This window comes from Oncorhynchus mykiss, chromosome 19 (genome assembly GCF_013265735.2).
Source record: "Oncorhynchus mykiss isolate Arlee chromosome 19, USDA_OmykA_1.1, whole genome shotgun sequence".
Taxonomy (NCBI): domain Eukaryota; kingdom Metazoa; phylum Chordata; class Actinopteri; order Salmoniformes; family Salmonidae; genus Oncorhynchus; species Oncorhynchus mykiss.
This window is the reverse complement of record NC_048583.1, coordinates 26,357,295-26,381,015: the sequence shown is the minus strand read 5'-3', so window position 1 is coordinate 26,381,015 and position 23,721 is coordinate 26,357,295. Positions and strand designations below refer to the sequence as shown.

The following is a 23,721-nucleotide window of genomic DNA, read 5'->3' as shown; positions in this document are numbered from 1 at the left end:
CGGGGTGTGAGAGAGAGAACCCTCAGGTGTGTGCGTGTGAGTCCGTGTGAGTGCGTGTGTAGAATGCAGAGTGTTGATGGTTCTATAGCCTGTTAAAGTGCTGTGTCTCACCAGCTCATTCATTGTTTTTGTAAGACTTCAAGTAACATTCAAAGTAATTTGGCCTGTGCATCCGTCTGCAATGTGCAGAAAATTCACAACACATCCAAACCATATGCACAAGCGACAGTTGACTAGATCTCAGGGCGGGTGACGTCACTGCACGATGGCTAGCTCTCAGTATCTAGAGTACATCGGCTGGCTCAACCCCCTCCTCCTCAAATACCCCTCTATGGTTTCAGTCAAAAATACTGTACGTCACACTGAACATAGAAAGGGCTGCTATAAGATAGGATATTGCATTGCTATGAAAAATAGATATGCATGTGATAAAAAATAAATCATGAATGGATATGCTGACAGTCGTGGCTGAGAGCTGATGCTTTTCCATCAGAATTGAACAGACTGATAAGCCATGTGGATCTACTTCATCCATCTCCTTTAAGGAGAACATGATTTACAGATCTGATTTGACAATTCTGATCTATTTCCAGTAATTGGTCTTTTAACCAACCAATCTGCCTATGGCCTTATGACCAACCTAATCAGCTCTTTTGCCAATAATTGGGCAAAATCTGCCTGATAGTCAACCGCCACACCCTCATCTCCTTCGGATTTGGCATAGCTCTCAATATGGGAACATGATGTTGATCAGAACTGTCGATTTCGGAAACGTGTTGAACTAAAAGCAAGATGACGAGGGCTGTTTTCCCTGGTAGCAGAGACACTGACTAAGAAGACATTTCTGCCAGCCAATTGCAGTTAGCCTCACCCTCTCTACATGGCTGTCACTATCTGGCCATCCTAGAGAGGACAGAAGTACAGTGCCTTGCGAAAGTATTCGGCCCCCTTGAACTTTGCGACCTTTTGCCACATTTCAGGCTTCAAACATAAAGATATAAAACTGTATTTTTTTGTGAAGAATCAACAACAAGTGGGACACAATCATGAAGTGGAACGACGTTTATTGGATATTTCAAACTTTTTTAACAAATCAAAAACTGAAAAATTGGGCGTGCAAAATTATTCAGCCCCCTTAAGTTAATACTTTGTAGCGCCACCTTTTGCTGCGATTACAGCTGTAAGTCGCTTGGGGTATGTCTCTATCAGTTTTGCACATCGAGAGACTGAAATTTTTTCCCATTCCTCCTTGCAAAACAGCTCGAGCTCAGTGAGGATGGATGGAGAGCATTTGTGAACAGCAGTTTTCAGTTCTTTCCACAGATTCTTGATTGGATTCAGGTCTGGACTTTGACTTGGCCATTCTAACACCTGGATATGTTTATTTTTGAACCATTCCATTGTAGATTTTGCTTTATGTTTTGGATCATTGTCTTGTTGGAAGACAAATCTCCGTCCCAGTCTCAGGTCTTTTGCAGACTCCATCATTCTTCCAGAATGGTCCTGTATTTGGCTCCATCCATCTTCCCATCAATTTTAACCATCTTCCCTGTCCCTGCTGAAGAAAAGCAGGCCCAAACCATGATGCTGCCACCACCATGTTTGACAGTGGAGATGGTGTGTTCAGGGTGATGAGCTGTGTTGCTTTTACGCCAAACATAACGTTTTGCATTGTTGCCAAAAAGTTCAATTTTGGTTTCATCTGACCAGAGCACCTTCTTCCACATGTTTGGTGTGTCTCCCAGGTGGCTTGTGGCAAACATTAAACGACACTTTTTATGGATATCTTTAAGAAATGGCTTTCTTCTTGCCACTCTTCCATAAAGGCAAGATTTGTGCAATATACAACTGATTGTTGTCCTATGGACAGAGTCTCCCACCTCAGCTGTAGATCTCTGCAGTTCATCCAGAGTGATCATGGGCCTCTTGGCTGCATCTCTGATCAGTCTTCTCCTTGTATGAGCTGAAAGTTTAGAGGGACGGCCAGGTCTTGGTAGATTTGCAGTGGTCTGATACTCCTTCCATTTCAATATTATCGCTTGCACAGTGCTCCTTGGGATGTTTAAAGCTTGGGAAATCTTTTTGTATCCAAATCCGGCTTTAAACTTCTTCACAACAGTATCTCGGACCTGCCTGGTGTGTTCCTTGTTCTTCATGATGCTCTCTGCGCTTTTAACGGACCTCTGAGACTATCACAGTGCAGGTGCATTTATACGGAGACTTGATTACACACAGGTGGATTGTATTTATCATCATCAGTCATTTAGGTCAACATTGGATCATTCAGAGATCCTCACTGAACTTCTGGAGAGAGTTTGCTGCACTGAAAGTAAAGGGGCTGAATAATTTTGCACGCCCAATTTTTCAGTTTTTGATTTGTTAAAAAAGTTTGAAATATCCAATAAATGTCGGTCCACTTCATGATTGTGTCCCACTTGTTGTTGATTCTTCACAAAAAAATACAGTTTTATATCTTTATGTTTGAAGCCTGAAATGTGGCAAAAGGTCGCAAAGTTCAAGGGGGCCGAATACTTTCGCAAGGCACTGTATAGCGCCATAAATCTGTGGCTAACTAACCCGTCACCCATACCCTAACCGTTACCCTAAAACCAGCTTACTCTAAATTAAGACCAAATAGTTTAGAAGAAATGTATTCAACATTTGTGACGATATGTCCTCCCCACCCTCCATATGTAGTAGGACTCCATTTTGACATCGCAAAAAACTGGCACCAATGTCAACTATAACACTTTTTTTTGTATTGCACCTTTTCTTTTATACATTATACTAAAATGTGCAAATGAGGCAATACCATTAAATATGCACATATTTTCCTATGCCGCAAATCCATTTTTCGGGACACTGGATTAAGTCAGCCTAAATATTTTGGTTTCATTTGGTTAAGCCACTTCAGGACAGACTTACTCTGAGCAGATTGTGGATAAATACGTTTTTTTTTTTTTTTTTACATCTTTCTATGTGTAAAATGCTAAAGTACGTAACATTGTACAGAAATTTTGTTGGTGGGTGGGTCTGCAGATATTTGGATGTGCCCTCCCAGGCCCACCCATGCCCCTGTATAGATATCTGAGAATATGTCCATGGATAAACCATACACAATTTGGTGAACGTAGATGCTTCTGAAGATGAGGAAAATTAGTTGGGGTGTGGAAAGAGTCTGACTTTCTGAAAATGGCCGTTAAAGAAAAATACACTGAATTTAGACTAACAAACGCAAAACACCTATTAGGACCCAATCACCATCTCTTCAAAGTAAGTTACTACATATGGTAAAGTTTGTTACATTCTTTATGAAATGGGCTTTTAAATGATGTGTAATTCAATGTAGTGAGCTTTGAAATGATGGATGTATGTCCATTTTAAAGTGGTTAAAATCCATGACATTTTTGACTGTAGTATGATAAACTAAAGAAAATATCAATTTTCATAAAGATTTTGACATTTGTATGTTTACTTTTTGAAAATACTAATATTAATTGACCAAAATACCAACTAATCTAAAAATGTATAGGTAGCTGCAAAACTGCCATTTCAGTCTGTGGTGTCTGGCCTTAAAATGTCTGCCCTGAAACAGTCATAGTGGAGCCTCCATTTGCTGCTCCACACTCCCAGCATCCCTAGAGCAGCCCAGAGGACTACAGTCACGTACTCTAAATGACAAACTGTCTCGCTGTTTAAAACGACAAGAGAGAGAGTGATAAAAGAGAAAGAGAAAACACTGTTAATTCACATGCATGTACAGTCTGTTGGTAGAAAAGGACTAAGACACTGCTGTGATTCCTTCAGTAGAAAGAAAGCTAAGAGGTCCGGTTCTGATTAACAGTCAGGGGAAAGGTTCACTCTTAGAACCCCATAGAACCCATTCACACATATGCACACCCACACATTCTCTGATTAAAGGCATATAGACATCCTCATTAATATTCCTCATACATTGGCAACATAATAAATAGGATACATATGTCTGAAATGACACCCTATTCTTTTGACCAGAACCCAGTGAGGTTGTGGCCAAAGGTAGTGCACTAGGATTAGGATGTCAATTCAGATTTGCCCTGACCTTACATGTACTCCCCGAATGTAACTCTTCCATTCAGATCCATAAAGATATGTTCCTAGTTCATAATTCATGTTGTGATTCTGTTGTAGTTAATAATCAAACCGCTTCATAATCATAGTCATATAGTCATATGGTCTGTCATCGGGGCAGCTGTTGATTAATGATGTCATACACCCTGTGCTGAAAGATGGCTGCCATTTCTTGTTGTAACCAGGTGGGTGTGGCTTGTGCTGAAGCTGGGTCAGGGGTCAGAGGTGAACGTTTGTGAACTCTACTTGAGGTATTCTATAATAGCCACGTCACCTCTCCTAGGCTCTCCCCCTAGTCCATTCTGAAAAATACTTCCATTTTTGGTCATATACGGGAACATCGGCTCCCTCTCCCGTTCATCTGTGAAGTTGACGGGCAGTATCCTCTTGGGTGGGGTAAGCTCGGGGGTGGAGTTTAAGCCCAGATCGGTCGACAGTTTGCGTTTGATTGATGCAGCCCGCTGGAACTTGTCATAGACCTCGACACTGAGGCGACGTCTGGTCTCCTTGAACTCTGCCGAGACATTAGCCGTCCACTCTGCTGCATGAGCCCTGATCTCCCCTACCTAGAGACAGAAAGAAAGAGGATGGAGAGAGGAGAGGAGGGAGACAGGTGAGGAAGACGGGGGAGAAGAGAGGGAGAGAGACGAGGGGGAGGGAGAGATTCTGTGAAAGACTGCTTGTTCTCGACGTATCCTGGAAGTCACCTCAATTACATGTGTGTTCAATTACAGCAGCCTGGCCACACACACCATGGCATTATCAACATGTGTGATATCTTTAGTGGTTTAGAGGTTGTCAAACAGAGAGTTATTGGGATGATAAAGTATTGATATAAAGATGCTCTGGGCGAACAAGACTTGAAAAAGAGAGCTGTGTAAGTGCAGAAGGTTCGAGCTGACAAATGCAAGTTATTCTATTCTATTCTACACACACATACACATACATAGACACACACTCTCTCTCTCTCTCTTTATCTCTCTGTCACTCTCACTCTCTGTATACTGTGTTACTGTACACTGTTGGGTTGGAGAGTGTCACTGGAAAGTCTCACAGTAATGTTCATCAGAGGATATAGGTAGTTGATTTGATTAGGAACGCTGTATTGAATTGGAAAACATTCTTATCAAAGGAAAGAGGTAAGCCAGGGGAGAGAAGTCTGCAGAAGGTCGGAGCTCTGACAGGTCAGAGCTCTGACAAAATGTGTGGGTTTGGGTGGTAGCTACCAAACTCTGGAACAAACACATTAAATAGAGTTCCATTGTGATAGACCGAGGAATATCATCTGTTCCATTACTGTTGTGTGTCATTACTGGTACCATGCACACACACACACACATGCACGAATAGGGCTGTTGGGATGACGGTATTACCGTCACACCGGCGGTCACAAGTCATGAACGCAGTCAAATTCCACGTGACCATTTAGTCACGGTAATTAGGCTTCTCCAAGCTCTGATGCTGCTGCTGGTCATTAGTAGCCTACCAAACGTGCTAACTGCCTGGTACTCAGCACTCTTTTGTCCCTCTAATCACTCTGACATCAATGCAAATGTGATCGAAAATCAAATCCATCACTTCATGAGAGCCCATGAGCTAATGTTGTGCAACATTTCTATAGGCTATGCAATTGCACAAAAAAACAGAATGATGGCCTCTACTAAAAAGAGGATCCCATCAGCTTTCTATAGACTAGGCCTACTATATATTTTTCTCAACTTTCCTAATATTAAGCACATTGCTTATATTTTACAACAGGAGTATAACCTACCTGGCTGGCAAGAAAATAAACCACAGGAAAAGCTTCCTCCATTAGCTATTTAAGTGCATAGATGACATGTATTTTTTTAGTGCATGATAATGGTCCATTTTAAATCAAAACAAATTTCAGACATATATTATTTAGTATATGTAAAGACAAGATTAAATCAAGAATAGTCTGATCGGTAACAATATTAGCCTATCATAAGAAACAATAACTTTTTTTGCAACTTTTTCAAATCATAGTCCCACACCTCATGTAGGCTAGCCCATAGGCTTATATGTTTTGATAAGGTTTGTATCACAACTAAAGTGGCCAAAGAACTTCTTAAAATTAAGCACATTAATCCGCTTTACAAGGGGTGTAGACCCTAACTGGCAGCATGTGAGTTTCAAGTTTGGGGAAGATAATTATCACCATAAAAATTAACCTTTATAATAAAAGCATTACATGCACAATCGCATTTGCTGTCACTTTTGATAATGGTGTTTTCCTGCTAATGGAACATTTGGGCTTATAGCCTACTACCATGAGTGCATTGCTGTGGAAGAAATAGCCTCACAGTTTATCAACATTTTATGCTAAACGTTCTGATCTGTTGCGTCGGCCACATTGCTTAAAAACAGTTTTTGATGCTAGTGGTTGTATTAATTAGGGATCTATCGCATCCCACAACTGTCCCAGACTATGTTTGGAATATTTATTTCTCGCACAAAATAAAATAGGTTGACTTTGCACTATGCGGGATATTAGATTGACATAGGCTAATGATTTTGCTGTTCATGTGGATAGTTCTTTCAATATCTTCAATATGCACCACGGAATTGGATAAGGGAGCACCCAGTTTCATCCCCTATGTGTCTGTCTTCACTTGTAGCCTGTGAGAAAGACCCGATCACGTGATGGAGCATAATGTGTACTATGGCGCCGAAGAGGATGGCTTACGTTTTACATGCTACTAACCAATTGTGCTATTTTGTTAGTTTTTTGCGTTGTTTGTAACTTCGTTTGTAAATTATTTTGTACTGCTACTGCTGCTACTGTCTCTTATGACCAAAAATAACTTCCGGACATCAGAACAGCGAGTACTCACCTCGAACTGGAAGATGATTTTTCCTTTAATGAGTCCGACGAAAGGGATATACTGCTTTCCTGGGAACAGGCCCAAATCCCTGTCATTTGCGTGAAGAAAAGACAGAGGAAAAGGGAGCGCAGGTCGGGCTGCATTCTGAGAATCCGTAGGCGAATGAGTAAACTCCCACTGCCGTCAATTCTACTGGCTAACATGCAATCATTGGAAAATAAAATTGATGACCTATGATTACGATTATCCTACCAACGGGACATTAAAAACTGTAGTATCTTATGTTTCACCGAGTCGTAGCTGAACGACGACACAGATAATATAGAGCTGGCGGGATTTTCCATACTCCGGCAGAACAGAGAAGAATCTACGTCTGGTAAGACAAGGGGTGGGGGTGTATGTCTGTTGGTCAAAACAGCTGGTGAGCGATGTCTAATATTAAAGAAGTCTCAAGGTATTAATCGCCTGAGGTTGAGTACTTTATGATAAACTGTACACCACAATATCTACCAAGAGAGTTCTCATCTATATTATTCGTAGCCTTCTATTTATCACCACAGACCGATGCTGGCACTAAGACAGCACTCAACCAACTCTATGAGGCCATAAGCAAACAAGAAAAAGCTCTTCCAGAATCGGCGCTCCTAGTGGCCAGGGACTTTAATGCAGGCAAAATTAAATCAGTTTTACCAAATTTTTACCAGCATGTCATATGTGCAACCGGAGGAAGAAAAATTCTAGACCACCTTTACTCCACACACAGAGATGCATACAAAGCTCTCCCCCACCCTCCATTTGACAAATATGACCATAATTCTATCTTCCTGATTCCTGCTTACAAGCAAAATCGAAAGCAGGAAGTACCAGTGACTCACTCGATACGAAAGTGGTCAGATGACGCGGATGCTACGTTACAGGACTGTTTTGCTAGCACAGACTGGAATATGTTTCTTCAATAAGTGCATTGACGAAGTCGTCCCCTCAGTGACCGTACATACATATCCGACCAGAAGCCATTGATTACATGCAACATCCGCATCGAGCTAAAGGCTAGAGCTGCCGCTTTCAAGGAGCGGGACACTAATCCGGACGCTTATAAGAAATCCCGCTACACCCTCAGACGAACCATCAAACAAGCAAAGCCTCAATAAAATATTAGATTGAATCCTACTACACCGGCTCTGATGCTCGACAAATGTGGCAGGGATTGAAAACTATTACAGACTACAAAGGGAAACCCAGACACGAGCTGCCCAGTGACGCGAGTCTACCAGACGAGCTAAATGCCTTTTGTGCTCGCTTCGAGGCAAGCAACACAGAAGCATGCACGAGAGCTGATCTGGATGACCATGTCATAAAGCTCTCGGTAGCCGATGTGAGCAAGACCTTTAAACAAGTCAACATTCATAAAGCCGCTGGGCCAGACGGATTACCAGGACGTGTACTCAAAGCATGCGTGGATCAACTGGCAAGTGTCTTCACTGACATTTTCAACCTCTCCCTGACCGAGTCTGTCAAACATACGTGTTTCAAGCTGGCCCCATAGTCCCTGTGCCCAAGGAAGCGAAGGTAACCTGCCTAAATGATTAAACTCTTCTTGAACTGCACTGTTGGTTAAGGGCTTGTAAGTAAGCATTTCATGGGAAGGCCTACCCTTGCTGTATTCGGCGCATGTGACAAATAAAGTTTGATTTGATTTGTGAGTGAGAGATGATTCAGAGCGCGCAGCACTCAGGGGGAAGGGCACAACAGCCACTGGCCGCAAAAGGCATGGATTTTTTTAGGGTGCATTACGGCCACACAAAGGGGATGCCACCATGAAATTCTAGACATTATTAAGTATTTGTAAAATTGTGAATGAGTGACTGATGTAGTGTGTGCAGCCTGTGCAAAAAAACAAAGCAGAGCTCATGCCTTTCAAGCTACTTTTTTCAAATCATCATCAGAGTCGCATCATGCAGCCTTACAATGTATTAAATATCAAAACATATAGCACAACATTTGTAGAACAACTAAAGTTACATTAGTAACTCTAAATTAAGCATATAGGAATACCTATTTCTTTGTTAACCGCTCAACACAGAATAGCCACATGTGCGCACTCCCTCAAATCATTTGGATAAAATATCCTTTCTATTTTATTCAGCTTTGTTCAGTTGTATTCTTCATACTATAAATAACACCACGGAATTCTAAATTCTGTCTAGTTCATTTAGCAGTGTAGCCCACAGGCATTTGGCATAGCCAGATCAGGACCTATGCGATTATGTTCTTCTGAAATAGACGACATTTTCTTCATTTCATGCTTCTTTAGTCCTGTCTAAAATTAATAATGGATTTATTGTGAAGGTGAAGGCTATATTACATGGATTTATTAGACTTTTTAAAATATTGATGTTCCAAAGGTCTATATCAGTGGCTTGTATTCTATGTGTGGAAGCCAGGAGATGCTAAATGTTTTTATGTTAATTAACTCTCAATTACCGTGAGACCAACAGTTATTTGCTTGACAATCACCGGCTGACAAAATTTTGTGACCGCCACAGCCCTATGCACGAACACACAGCCATGTACACACACACACACAAACACACACGTCTGACCATCATAGACGGAAGCGTGATGTCACTTGTGGAGTGATGACGCTGCGTAAAATAGCAGGATGTCAGCGTGATAACTCTGAGGGGGCAGTAAGGATTCTCTCTCTCCTCTTTCTTTCTCTCTCTCTTTCTGTATAATGTGTTACTGTACACTCTGTTGAGCTGGAGAGTGTCACTGGAGAGTCTCACAGTAATGTCTATCAGAGGATATACTGTAGGTAGTTGATTTCATTAGGGACAGGGATGAGGTAGCCATGACTGCGACTTCAAAATCAGAGTCAGCTCGTTCCCGAATAGGACAATTCCTCTTGGTTTAACGGTCAAGACGTTGGTTTCTCCCGTGGGGCCGAGACCCGGGTTCAGATCCTTTTCTGTGTTTGTGTGTGTGTGTTAGTTTTTCCCAGCCACTGTTCTTCTGCATCTGCATTGCTTGCTCTTTGGGGTTTTAGGCTGGGCAACTTTAAAGCACCTTCTGAAAGCTGCAGATCTAAAAAGGGCTTTTTAAAATATACTTGATTGATGTGTATGTGAGTGAGAGTGAGAGTGAGAGTGAGAGGTGAGAGAGAGAGAGAGAGAGAGAGAGAGAGAGAGAGAGAGAGAGAGAGAGAGAGAGAGAGAGAGAGAGAGAGAGAGAGAGAGAGAGAGAGAGAGAGAGATACCTCCTCTTTGGTCTTCTTAGAGATGACTCTGAGCCAGTCTCCTATCATGCTGAGAACAGCAGCGAAGTACGCCAGCCCCACCAGGATCCAGAACCACACCACAGGCTTGTAGTAGTCCAGATACTCAATCTCTGAACCACCTGGAGAGGACACACACACACACACACACACAACCCCTTAATTTCTCTCTTTATCTCTCCGTCTAACCAGGTCCTTGTTCTAGTTCTGACCCTGCAGTAAATTATATCTCTGTTCTGTCTCCGTCCCCACTTCCCTGAGTGAATGGGGAAAGTGTGACAGAGACAAGACACTTTTCTCACTGATAGCTGCGGTTAAATCATTCCTTCTATACTGTCTCTCCCTTCTCATTGTAGCTCACTTCATGTGTGCTGACTGCTGCAGCCTTTAACTGGTCTCTAAAAGAGATTAATATCTTCATGAAACAAATCTGTATAAATAAAGGTTTACTAAAAAAGTGTGTGTGTGCGCGTGCGTGCGTGCGTACATGTACTTAAGCATACACATTTCAAGTTAGGACTTGAATGACTATCTTCGTGATAATTTACCTGCGACAAAGTCCCCAAAACCAATGGTTGTCAAGGTGATAACAACAAAGTAAAGGGACTCCAGAGCACTCCAGCCCTCAATGTGTTTAAAGATGGCCGCCGGCAGCGCCACGAAGAGCAGACAGCCGAACAGGATGAAGAGAACGGTGGAGATGACACGGATCTTAGTCTGACTAACATCCCACTGCTACAGCGGGAGGCCGGGAGAAAGGGATAGAGAGATATTTATTAATCAACAGTATTTAACCCTAATTTCACCAGCTAAAATTGCAAGGATATTATAGTTTTGTGTTGATCTGAAATTCTGTTTAGTTTCAGTTAGTTTTCAGATCCACTAGTTTTTATTTCGTTTGAAGTTTCATAAAAACATTTCTATTTAGTTTGTTCTATTATTTGATTTCAGTTTTAGTTATAGTGTTAGGGACAGAAAGAACCCTATGCGGGGCAGGCTAGGAGACAACTATGTGTTGTACTGTATAAGTTTGGTGTTTTTTGTGAATGCCAATTCTTGCCATTGTGAGGCACTAATGCATAACGTGATGGGTCAGGTTTAAAGGTAGACTCAGCGAGATGATGTAGATGCATGAAGTAAACAGTAGTATTGGGTCAATTTCTGCGACAACCAGGAGCGTTGAAACTTCTCCACTGTTTTGGTCCCGTAGCTACCACCTTGTAGTAGTGTGAAGTAGTGTGAAGGGCACCCGTGCACATGCGCAAAACTATATGTGACTCTATGCTTGTGGCAACATCATCTCGCTGAGTCTACTTTTAAATTATAAAGTAAATCTCAATGTGACCTGCCAGATTCCGAAGCACGAAAATCCCATTAGAAAAAAAGCTTGAAAACTCAATTGAAAGCTCCATTAGATTTCCCCCCCCCCAAAAAAAATCATTATGATTTCATAGTTTCAGTTTTTCAAACGGGTTTGTTAATTACTTTGTTTCAGTTTACAAAATGTTTTTTTTAATGATTAGTTTTAGTTAAGTTTTTTTTTTACTATAATAACCTTAGTAAGTTGACTGAGACCACATTTCTTATATACAGCAACGACTTGAGGAAGAGTTGCCAGGTTAGTCAACTGAAATCTAGGGATAATTAGGAGGTGGCCATGATGAACGGTATGAGGGGCAGATTGGACCATAGGAATTGAATAGCTACTGTATTCTCAATGCACTAGACCTCTCTTCCAATTATTCCTGGCAATACACTAGGGTGTTATTAACTGTAATGAATGACATTCACAACCTTCATCTGGGATAGACTGACAGACAGGCCTCTACTCTTCTGGGATAAAGAAGTAATTAAGAATGGCCTCACACATGTAAGGATGCACACACACACACACACACACACACACACACACACACACACATCTCCTCTACATGGACTCACCACGAACATCTTCTCGACCCTGGCGGTGGCCTTCCCAAAGATGGTTCCCAATTGGTCTCCTACTCCAGCCAGTAGGAAGCCAAACAGAGGGATCCCCAGCAGGGCATAAATTATACAGAATATACGCCCTCCCTCCGTATGGGGGGAGATGTTCCCAAAACCTGGAGGGACAGAAGAAAAAGGCCTCTTAAAAAAGAACACTTTGCCATTTTAAAGCTAATTTCCTGCAATTATACAGATTTTGCGATGACGCTGAGAGAAAAGGCTGCAGTTTTAAAGTAACTGTCCAGTGAAAAAGTAACTTTAAAAAGTTAATATTCTGTTAACTCATACCCAAATAATATTGTTGACTGATCCTATACTTGTGGCCAAAGCATAAACTGGAGAAAAAACATCTCAAAAACCCAGCCTCAAACTTGTATCTCAAACAGACCGCTTCAGAAATGCTTGCTAATTCTTCATTGAGGATGATGTCATCCTGCTGAAGAGGATGAGCTGGCCAGTCAGCAGACTACTCGCATGAATATTTTTAATGTCCAGTAATCAGTGCCTTGCAAAAGTATTCATCCCCCTTGGCGTTTTTCCTATTTTGTTGCATTACAACCTGTAATTTAAATGGATTTTATTTAGATTTCATATAATGGACATACACAAAATAGTCCAATTTGGTGAAGTGAAATTAAAAAAAATTACTTAAAAAAAATCATTAAAATTAAAAACGGAAAAGTGGTGCGTGCATATGTATTCACCCCCTTTGCTATGTAGCCCCTAAATAAGATCTGGTGCAACCATTTACCTCCAGAAGTCACATAATTTGTTAAATAAAGTCTACCTGTGTACAATCTAAGTGTCAAATGATCTGACACATGATCTCAGTATATATACACCTGTTCTGAAAGGCACCATGAAGACCAAGGAGCTCTCCAAGCAGGTCAGGGGCAAAGTTGTGTAGAAGTACAGCTCATGGTTGGGTTCTTAAAAAATATCAGAAACTTTGAACATCCCATGGAGCACCATTAAATCCATTATTAAAAAATGGAAAGAATATGGCATCACAATAAACCTTCCAAGAGAGGGCCGCCCAACAAAATTCATGGACCAGGCAAGGAGGGCATTAATCAGACAGGCAACAAAGAGACCAAAGATAACCCTGAAGGAGCTGCAAATCTCCACAGTGGAGATTGGAGTATCTGTGCATAGGACCACTTTAAGCCATACACTCCACATAGCTGGGCTTTACAGAAGAGTGGCCAGAGAAAAGCCATTGCTTAAAATAAATAAGCAAGCACCTTTGGTGTTCGCCAAAAGGCATGTGGGAGACTCCCCAAATATATGGAAGAAGGTACTCTGGTCAAATGAGACTAAAATGTAGCTTTTGGCCATCAAGGAAAACGCTATGTCTGGCGCAAACCCAACACCTCTCATCACCTCAAGAACACCATCCCCACAGTGAAGCATGGTGGTGGCAGCATCATGCTGTGGGGATGTTTTTCAGGGACTTTGAAACTGGTCAGAATTGAAGGAATGATCGATGGTGCTAAATACACGGAAATTCTTGAGGGAAACCTGTTTCAGTCTTCCAGAGATTTGAGACTGGGACAGAGGTTCACCATCGAGCGGGACAATGACCCTAAGCATACTGCTAAAGCAACACTTGAATGGTTTAACATTGTAATGTTGACTGTACTGAGAGGTTAAATTAGATTTCGTACACATCATACTACACACACAAGACACACACACAAACGCAGCACACACACACACACACACACATACACCCTTACCGATAGTAGTGATGACGGTCCCCGCGAAGAAGAAGGAGGAGCTTAGGTCCCAGAGACTGCTGTGATTGGTCAGAGTCCCTGCTGGGTTCACCCCTGAACGGATCGCTGACACCACTTGCTGTGGATGAGACACACAACATAAGCCATGTCCGAATACCTGTACTTCTAAATAGTAGGTTGATTGGGTGTGAAAATGTAAAGTTTTTTAGAGTGGGAAATTTCAAAAATTGAGTATGCCCGGATGTCATACTCATTTCGGGTTTAATCTAATAGAATTCGCTGCATGCGAGAGGAAGGGAATTATTTTATCAGACCTAAGTGTGTTTGACAACTGTTGGTAATAAGCTGAGGGGCACACTGTACCAAAATGAATGAGTGGTGGGTAACAACGACATTGTGCATAAGATGATGCATTCTCAGTATGGGTGAGCCTAGTATGTTTAAGTGATAATGCCCGAGAGGCCCGTGTTTGGAGGATATATTGGCACGGTTTGCCAATATAACAACACCCGTGCCAATATATCCTCCAAATACCGGTATGGACGCCATTATCACTTTTACACAACGGGTTACCAACATATTCAAATAATGATTGACATATTTTCCTTCTAAATGTTATTTGATTAATTAATTCATACTATTTCATCCTTCCACAAGATATTGTCTCGAAACAAATCTATGGTTGCTACGGCTGGTCGTTCGTTCTATTGGCTCGGTTGTGAGACGCGACAGTCGTTTAGTATTTTTTTCTGTATCTATTTGGCCATCTATTCGTTCTTTACTATTCGGCCATCAAATTTGCCACCAATGCTCCTTATAGGACATCACTGCAGTCGATAATCCTCTGTAAACTGGTCATCTCTGTATACCTGTCGCAAGACCCACTGGTTGATGCTTATTTATAAAACCCTTTTAGACCTCACTCCCTCCTATCTGAGATATCTACTGCAGCCCTCATCCTCCACTTACAACATCTGTTCTGCCAGTCAAATCCTGTTAAAGGTCCCCAAAGCACACACATCCCTGAGTCGCTCCTCTTTTCAGTTCGCTCCAGCTAGCAACTGGAACAAGCTGCAACAAACTCTCAAACTGGACAGTTTTATCTGTCTCTTCTTTCAAAGATTCAATCATGGACACTCTTACTGACATTTGTGGCTGCTTTGTGTGATGTATTGTTGTCTCTACCTTCTTGACCTTTGTGCTGTTGAATGTGCCCAATAATGTTTGTACCATGTTATATTGCTACTGTGTTGTTGTTATGTTGTGTTGCTGCCTTGCTATGTTGTTGTCTCTTTGTGTAGATTTGTGTTGTCTCTCTTGTTGTGATGTGTGTTTTGTCCTATGTTTATATTGTATTTATTTATTTTAATCCCAGGCCCCGTCCCTGCAGGAGGCCTTTTACCTTTAGGCCATCATTGTAAATAAGAATTTGTTCTTAACTGACTTGCCTAGTTAAACTAAGTTTACATTTAAAAAATACAAATCTATGGCCATGAACCAGTTGTATGATCTAAATGTTCCATTGCCAAACTGGCTTGCAACGTTCTTATCCCTTGCTTGCTAGCTCGCCAACTACGGCGATTTTACAGTCACGTCAAACAGTGCAGACAGAATAACAACAGTAGTTGCATTTGTTTAAGCTGTTTTCTAGTGACAGTTATTTCGATACATCCATAACACTGAGCTAACGAGGCACGATGTCGCCTATCATAGAAAATAGGCTCACTCGTTAGGACACTGATGTTCAGAGAAGCTAGCCAACAACACAGCTAACACAATAACTTTAAAATGAATCTGGATAGATCGCAAACTAGCTGCACTCTGTTTAATTTGACCCTTTTTCACTTGACATCTCTTTGTATATATCCATAAATTCATGATTTCGACTGGCTGAGAAATGCTGCCTGCCCGCCTGCCTGCCTGCCTTCATATCTCTCTCTCTCTCTCTCTCTCTCTCTCTCTCTCTCTCTCTCTCTCTCTGTCACGGAGTCACAACACGTGTCACGACTTCGTCCTTTCCTTGTTCCGGCGGTGTTCGGCGGTCGACGTCACAGACCTTCGAGCCATCACTGATCCATTTTTCATTTTCCATTGGTTTTGTATTGTCTTCCTTCACACCTGGTTCCAATCCCATCAATTACATGTTGTGTATTTAACCCTCTGTTTCCCCTCATGTCCTTGTCGTTGCTCATTTGATTATATGTTTGTGTATTTTGTGTCGGTGCGCGACAGGTTTTGTACACACTTTTTTGTATTTTGTCATTTTGGTTTTGGAGTTTTGTGAAGCACTGATTAAAAAACTAAATAAAAACTAAATAAAAAAAAACGTTTCAAAGTCCCTGAAAAACATCCCCACAGCATGATGCTGCCACCACCATGCTTCACTGTGGGGATGGTGTTCTTGAGGTGATGGAAGGTGTTGGGTTTGCGCCAGACATAGCGTTTTCCTTGATGGCCAAAAGCAAAATTTTAGTCTCATTTGACCAGAGTACCTTTTTCCATATATTTGGGGAGTCTCCCACATGCCTTTTGGCGAACACCAAAGGTGCTTGCTTATTTATTTTAAGCAATGGCTTTTCTCTGGCCACTCTTCTGTAAAGCCCAGCTCTGTGGAGTGTATGGCTTAAAGTGGTCCTATGGACAGATACTCCAATCTCCACTGTGGAGATTTGCAGCTCCTTCAGGGTTATCTTTGGTCTCTTTGTTGCCTGTCTGATTAATGCCCTCCTTGCCTGGTCCATGAATTTTGTTGGGCGGCCCTCTCTTGGAAGGTTTATTGTGATGCCATATTCTTTCCATTTTTCAATAATGGATTTAATGGTGCTCCATGGGATGTTCAAAGTTTCTGATATTTTTTAAGAACCCAACCATGAGCTGTACTTCTACACAACTTTGCCCCTGACTTGCTTGGAGAGCTCCTTGGTCTTCATGGTGCCGTTTCCTTGGTGGTACCCCTTGCTTAGTGGTGTTGCAGGCTATGGGGCCTTTCAGAACAGGTGTATATATACGCCTGACTTCCCTGCCACCAACACGCACCCATTACAACACTTTACTATGGGACAGTTGGAGATCGAATTTTAATATTGAAACAATGTTGCAAATGTTGGCGAGACAGACAGCAAGGTTTAAAAAAGAAATACAAGATAATGTCTAGATGCGATTTATAGTGGAGATCAAGTTTATAACTTTCCTGCCTGGACTGATGAGACAGTAGATTGCGCAGTCAGATGGAACAGAGTAAACAGGCGATTTAACGTCACAGATTTAGCCAGTGGAAACTTGTGGAATAGACACCAGCTGGAATGCACTTATAACCAATCAGCATTCGAGGTTAGACCCACCCATTGTATAATGATATTTACTGCACACATTTGTATTAAACAGTAACATCTCAATAGTATGCAGTATGTTTAGTACACAGCATGTTGTTTTGTTAGTAGTAGGCATGACAGATTTCACACACACACACACACACACACACACACACACACACACACACACACACACACACACACACACACACACACACACACACACACACACACACACACACACACACACACACACACACACACACACACACATTTGACTTCATTATTGTTTTCTGATTATTACTTCTTTAATTAATAGACCAATCTATACAGGTTTTTAATAGCAGAATAAGAAAGTAAAACCAACGCATTACTGTGTGTGTTCTGACGTTTCACTGGCTTTATAGACTGGTTGGTCGTTTAGCAATAAAACTGATGCATGCGCAACTATGGGGCAAAACAGACAGGGTTGGGTTAGATTGTTGACAACATGTAAACTATATTTTATCTCCAATGTTTATTTAAAACATAAATACATTTGCACAATGAGCACTTGCTGTCTCTCAAAGACATCGTTACAGTTTTTTGGGTAGCTAGCGATTTTTTTTTGCCATATTAGCATTTACATGAAATCACCGGTAGTTCATATCTCATGCTGAGATCATTATGAGGGATGTTTTCTGGCGCAACACCAGCATCGACAGCAGAGAAGCATTCTCAATGAGTCACTCTGGCTATAAACATGATCCTACACACACACACACACACATGCTCACACAAGTCTGCACAAAAGTGCAGAAGGTGTACAGAGAAAGCAGTGAAAGCGAGGGAGGAGAAAGCTCTGCTTTGAAGAGATAAGGGAGTCTGTCCATGTGCACATGCGCAAACACACATAGTACCTTGACCAATTCCTCCAGATGGCTGTGGTTGACACAGGTGTGTGTGGAGAGGAACTCTAGTTTCTGATTCAGGATGGCCAGGCGCTGAGCACTGGAGCGAGAGAGAAAGAGAAAGAGAGAGAGGAGAAAGACAGGATGAGAAAGAGATAAGGGAGGGATCTAGGAGAGACCACGGTTGGTTATCTCACAGGTTAGTTGTCACAGTGCTTATTACTCCCAATCTAGAGTGTCATCTTAATAATTTTAAGATGAAAAAGTATGAATTCTTTTAAAGAACTCAGCCACCTGGTCAATTAATGTTAGCATGGCAAAATATAGTGTTTTTCATAGGTGAAAGTAAAAATACGTGTTTTCTTGGTACTTACTTTTGAAATGTTTGAATTATGTGAGTATAAATGAAGAATTATGTTTGTTGGAATCAGGAAAGGGAGAGCTAGATTCCAAACCTATTTCTGAGTTGCTACAGTAGGTCAATCCATTTGGTAACTAGCATCTTAATTAGCATTGGGGGAGGAGGGGGTTGGGGATAGTTGTCACTATATTGGGCTCCCGAGTGGCGCAGCGGTCTAAGGCACTGCATCTCAGTGTTAGAGGTGTCACTACAGACCCTGGTTCGATTATAACAACCAGCCGTGGTTGAGAGTCCCATAGGGCGGCACACAACTTGCCCAGCGTCGTCCGGGTTAGGGTTTGGCCGGGGTAGGCCGTCATTGTAAATAAGCATTTTTCTTAACTGACTTGCCTAGTTAAATAAAGGTGAAATAAATAAATAAAAATCAACTCCATTATAACCATATTGTTTGGGGACATTGCCACTGCCAGTATACAATAAATCCCATGCTCTTTTCTGCTGTTGATATAAAGACCTCCCTTCCCAGTAAACACGAACACCTTAGGCTGACCTATCAAAATGTGTTGGGAGTATGTAGTGTGGAGAGTGTTTGCGCATTGGAAGGACTTCGCAGAGACTTCAGAATATAATGTTGATGCCTGGCCACATCTGTGAGACGTCTTGCCAATTAACGATGTCTAAACTGCATCTTCCCGATGCATCATGTATACATCTGTTGGGAAGAGGTATATTTGCAATCTGGGTTTGTTGCCTCACACACACATTTTTCAGTCACACACACCTGCACATGTACACAAATCTACTCAAAATGTCATATGTTGTTCTCATGGTATAAAATGCTGAATTTTGTTAGCAATATTGTTAGACCAAAGAAAGGCTTGGCTATTTTTATGACTCTGTTGGCTATATTGCTTAACTTTCTGTTACAAAAGGAGTAAGCTACAAACATTGTGACAACCAACTCTATACTGTGTGACAACCAACCCCGCGATGGGGCTAGTTGTCACAAGTGGACAGAATGTGTTTTAATGACTTATGTTGAAATAAGATGTGAGGATAAAAAGGGTTCCTATTTCAACCTAACACGTTGGTCTTTGTATTACTGTTGAAAAGAGTCTTCCAAGATATACTGGTGCTGAGAAATACACACGAGAGTAAAAAGTGTGACAACCAACCCCGGTCTCCCCTACCTCTCGTGGGGTTGTTCCAGGGCCCTGAACACGGCAGCTCCCACCACCAGGTAGAGAACCACCAGGAGGAAAATGGCCAACACCGTCTTCCACTTCATCACCGTGGCGATGGCCTGACACTCCTCTCTAGGGCTCAGCGTGATTGACTTGGCGGAGAAGGAAAGGCAGGGCTTGCTGTTGTGAGTGGCGGATTTTGGATCCAGTAGGTTAGGTGCTGCCACTGTTTGAGGTTGGGGGTGTGGTGGGAGGTCAGGGAGCAGAGATTATTAGTTGATTGGTTCATTGATAGTGTATTTTTTAAAGTCTGTTCTTTCATTTAAAAGTATGTTCTTTAATTTCCTGTTAAAAACTCAGATAGTTCATACTTTAAGTCTCATTGATATCACATCATCATACACATGCCTTAAGGGAGAGCACAAATTGGGCAGAGCCATGTGGCTGGTGAGTGATTTTTGTGTGTGCATTTTCCTTATGTTATGCTTTGGTGCTGTGTACAGTAGATCTGACACGTGATCTTCAGCCGAATGAAAACACATTTGTTGGTAATGTTAGAAATGTATCAATAAATAATGTTGTGTGAGACATGGTCGGCGAGCAGCAGGGCTCTTAAACTGCTGTGGCAACGTAAATCACACACACACATCTACTATTCTGCTGCTTTCACCCATTTACTGGGGGTTTGTGTGTGTGTGTGTGTGTGTGTGTGTGTGTGTGTGTGTGTGTGTGTGTGTGTGTGTGTGTGTGTGTGTGTGTGTGTGTGTGTGTGTGTGTATCCACATGGGATTAGGAAAAGGGCTGTTTTAAAACAAATCAGGTAGAGGAGAGTGTATGTGTGAGAGTAGTCATAAAGAAGCAGTAGCTGAACGTTGATTATTTTGAGAATAAGGATGCTGTAGGCTGCTGTAGTGGACAGTGTGTGTGTGTGTGTGTGTGTGTGTGTGTGTGTGTGTGTGTGTGTGTGTGTGTGTGTGTGTGTGTGTGTGTGTGTGTGTGTGTGTGTGTGTGTGTGTGTGTGTGTGTGTGTGTGTGTGTGTGTGTGTGTGTGTGTGTGTGTGTGTGTGTGTGTGCATGCGTGGTTTGGCCCAGTCCTCAGACGCCTTGGTTTGTGAAGGGTAAAAAAAAGTTGTGCAAGACTTGTAAAGAAGAATGGAGCAATAGTTTCTCTATTTCTCTCTCTCTACACTCTCTTCTTAACAAACCCTTCCTCCTGGGAGCTAACTTGTAACAAATAAAGAAGTACAGTCACATTTAACATGCTAAATCCATTAGCACAAATAAAAATGATATAGAAAAGGATACTTTTCTAATGAAAAAGGTTTCTATTGTGAAGTGATGAGTGCAAAAACTAGTAATAATTGGTAACGGTTATATTGGGCATAATTTTCAAAGACAATTTAGGTAGTATTATAAACGCAATCTGGGATACTTGGGATGTCCCTACCCTAAATCCTAACCTTAACCCTTACCGTTACCCAACCATTAACCATAACCATAGCCCTTGCCTTACCTAACCCTAACCTTACCTTGATAATTACATTTAAACTTCAATGGGTAGGGACGTCCCAAGGATCCGGGGATAGCACGGACCTATTATAAACTTTGAAACAACTGTTTTTTAGTAGGCTACAGAACTAGAGAAGGGCTGTTTCTCTGAACCTCAGGCAGTAGGCTCAAGCAAGCCTGTTTCTCTCCCCAGTCAGTGGCAGCCAGCCTGTCTCACAGACGGACCAGCAGCAGCAACCTATCCTCCTTACTTATGTTTAGAAAACAAATGTGAAGGCCAACATTGTGGGGGGGGGGGAAAGCACTCATCATGTTTATGCAACCTAATATTCACGTTAAGAATAGTTCCAGAACCATCTTTATATTTGATTTACATAATAAATTGGATGTTCCCCCCATGATGAAAGGAGGCCATGACTGAAAAAGTTTGGGATGGGCATGATTCAGCCTATTTATTTGCAGCCACTACGCTGAATCGCTTGGGCTATAGGTGATCATGCTTATTGCTAAATAACACACCAGCCTGATAATATGGACCAATATGTTGTTAGGCTAATTTCTGGAGGGAAAAATTATATTTGAATGGTCACCATCATTTTATTTTCATTCATTTTGGAGTAGAAAAGTCACCAGGGCTGCGTTCAGTACAAAACAAACGCAACACAACGTTCAGTTAAACAGAAACAGTGCTATTCTGAACAACCAGTTTAAAAACAGGGAGCGGTTGGATAGTGCGTTCAAAATACACCCCTGCCCTTCAAATACATCACTCATTGCAAGCCACGCCCGTCACACACACCAAACAGAGACAAGGCTATCTCAAAGTTTGTTCAAGAACGTTGAATAACTTTTTGTGGAAAAGTGTAATTCAGTACAAGCCATTACGCAACGTAGCAAGCGTTCAATCGAACTGAACGCACCCGAGAACAGAATTTCTCTCAGGCGTTCTACAAACAAATTGCCAAGCTCAATTACTTTCTGAACTGTTAGTTAGACCAACAGTTTAAAGTAATACACACATTATTGGTATTTCAGTTGTGGTTGGGATACATTGACCAAATGATCCGGAATATTTTGGATGTATTTTCCCTTCAAAATCTCACCGGGTGCATCCCCGGACCCTCCTAGAGGGAACCCATTGACCTAGGACATATCCAGGCGATCCAATCTCAACCACATACAGCCAATGCTTATTATTGTTTAAATTATATTCCAAATGTGCAGAATAAGCGAGTTAATACATGTTTGCACAGATTGAGGGCTGGGGATAAGATATGCCCGTAAACAGTGCGCTCCACCTGTCCTTAGGCATACGCACGGGATAACGCGGTGCTGCTTGAGTGAAATTCAGAAAGAAAGAAAGAACTACTAATCATTTTAGACTTTTTTTAGGTATTGTATACCAATTGTCTAAATGCACAAGGGAACTCACATCCCACCATAAAACTCCAATAACAGAACCCAACAAAACTCAAAAAGTGCAAAACCTTATTTGCAGAACTTTACAAACAAAACTTAATCACTAATATTATTATCTACGGAACAGTAAGTTTGTGCAGTGACTACTTTTCACTAAACTCTGGTCTAACTTTGTCTCACCACAGTGAACCAGCTGCCAGTTCTGTCGTCCGGAGGGGAATCTGCATCATCAGATTGAACAATAATAGGCTACAATCGTTCAGCACTTTCATTCAATAGCCTATACGGTCTACACCGGGCAGTTGCCGGGCCTCTCTCTATAAGAGATTGGATCATCACCCAGTCTTTATCCTCTCACACAAGCACGTACACGTAACTTACACGCGCGCACATACACACACACCAGTCTGGTAAACATTAAAAGACCTGAACGCGAGCCACTTACTTCTTCGCTAGCCGATGCCCTCTGCTCTCCGCTTCTCACCAGACGTTCTCTCCGTGATTAGTTGAACGTTATATCTCCTTTTACCGTTTTCTCCAATTCCCTTTCTTTGCCCCGTCGGTGCTCACGGGCAGATCCGTGCAGGCGGACGTTTCCACATGGCACCAGAGCCGAGCCCTCTCTCTCTCTCTCTCTCTCGGTTTTACCGGCCGTTTCACTTTCGCATTAAGAGACCTGGGACAGACTAAACAGAGAAGACCCACTGGGCATAAACTGGTTGAATCAACGTTGTTCCCACGTCATTTCCATGAAATTACTTTTAACCAACGTGAAATAGATGTTGAATTGACGTCTGTGCTCAGTGTGAAGGGACGAGAGGGGACAACAGGGGGAAAGGAGGAGAGGGGGACAGGTAGGAGAGGAGAGGAGAGGGGAGGAAAGGGATAGGCATGGGGCTCTCTGGGTTGATGGTGGGGTCAAATTGCTTCCAGCAAATTCAGGAAATGCTGTTGGACACCAACAGCATTGTGCTACTGCACTGTTAAAATGAAGTGCTTTGTAACACCAAAACGAATGGCATCTGAGCTGCCACCAACGCAAAGGAGTCAAAACCTTAACTTTCCTTGAGTATTGAAACACGTCATCCT

General features: G+C 41.9%; 1 protein-coding gene across 1 annotated transcript; it reads right to left on the bottom strand.

Annotated features, from left to right (window-relative positions):
* Window positions 1-2,950: 2,950 nt before the first annotated feature.
* Window positions 2,951-23,303, bottom strand: LOC110497563 (potassium channel subfamily K member 2). The gene is made up of 8 exons (XM_036954521.1): window positions 23,078-23,303; window positions 19,711-19,930; window positions 18,169-18,259; window positions 13,959-14,076; window positions 12,175-12,335; window positions 10,782-10,968; window positions 10,216-10,355; window positions 2,951-4,676 (listed from the first exon to the last, which is right to left on the bottom strand). Coding segments are annotated over exons 1-8 (1,242 nt in total). The 5' UTR covers window positions 23,079-23,303; the 3' UTR covers window positions 2,951-4,352.
* Between the last annotated feature and the right edge of the window lie 418 nt (window positions 23,304-23,721).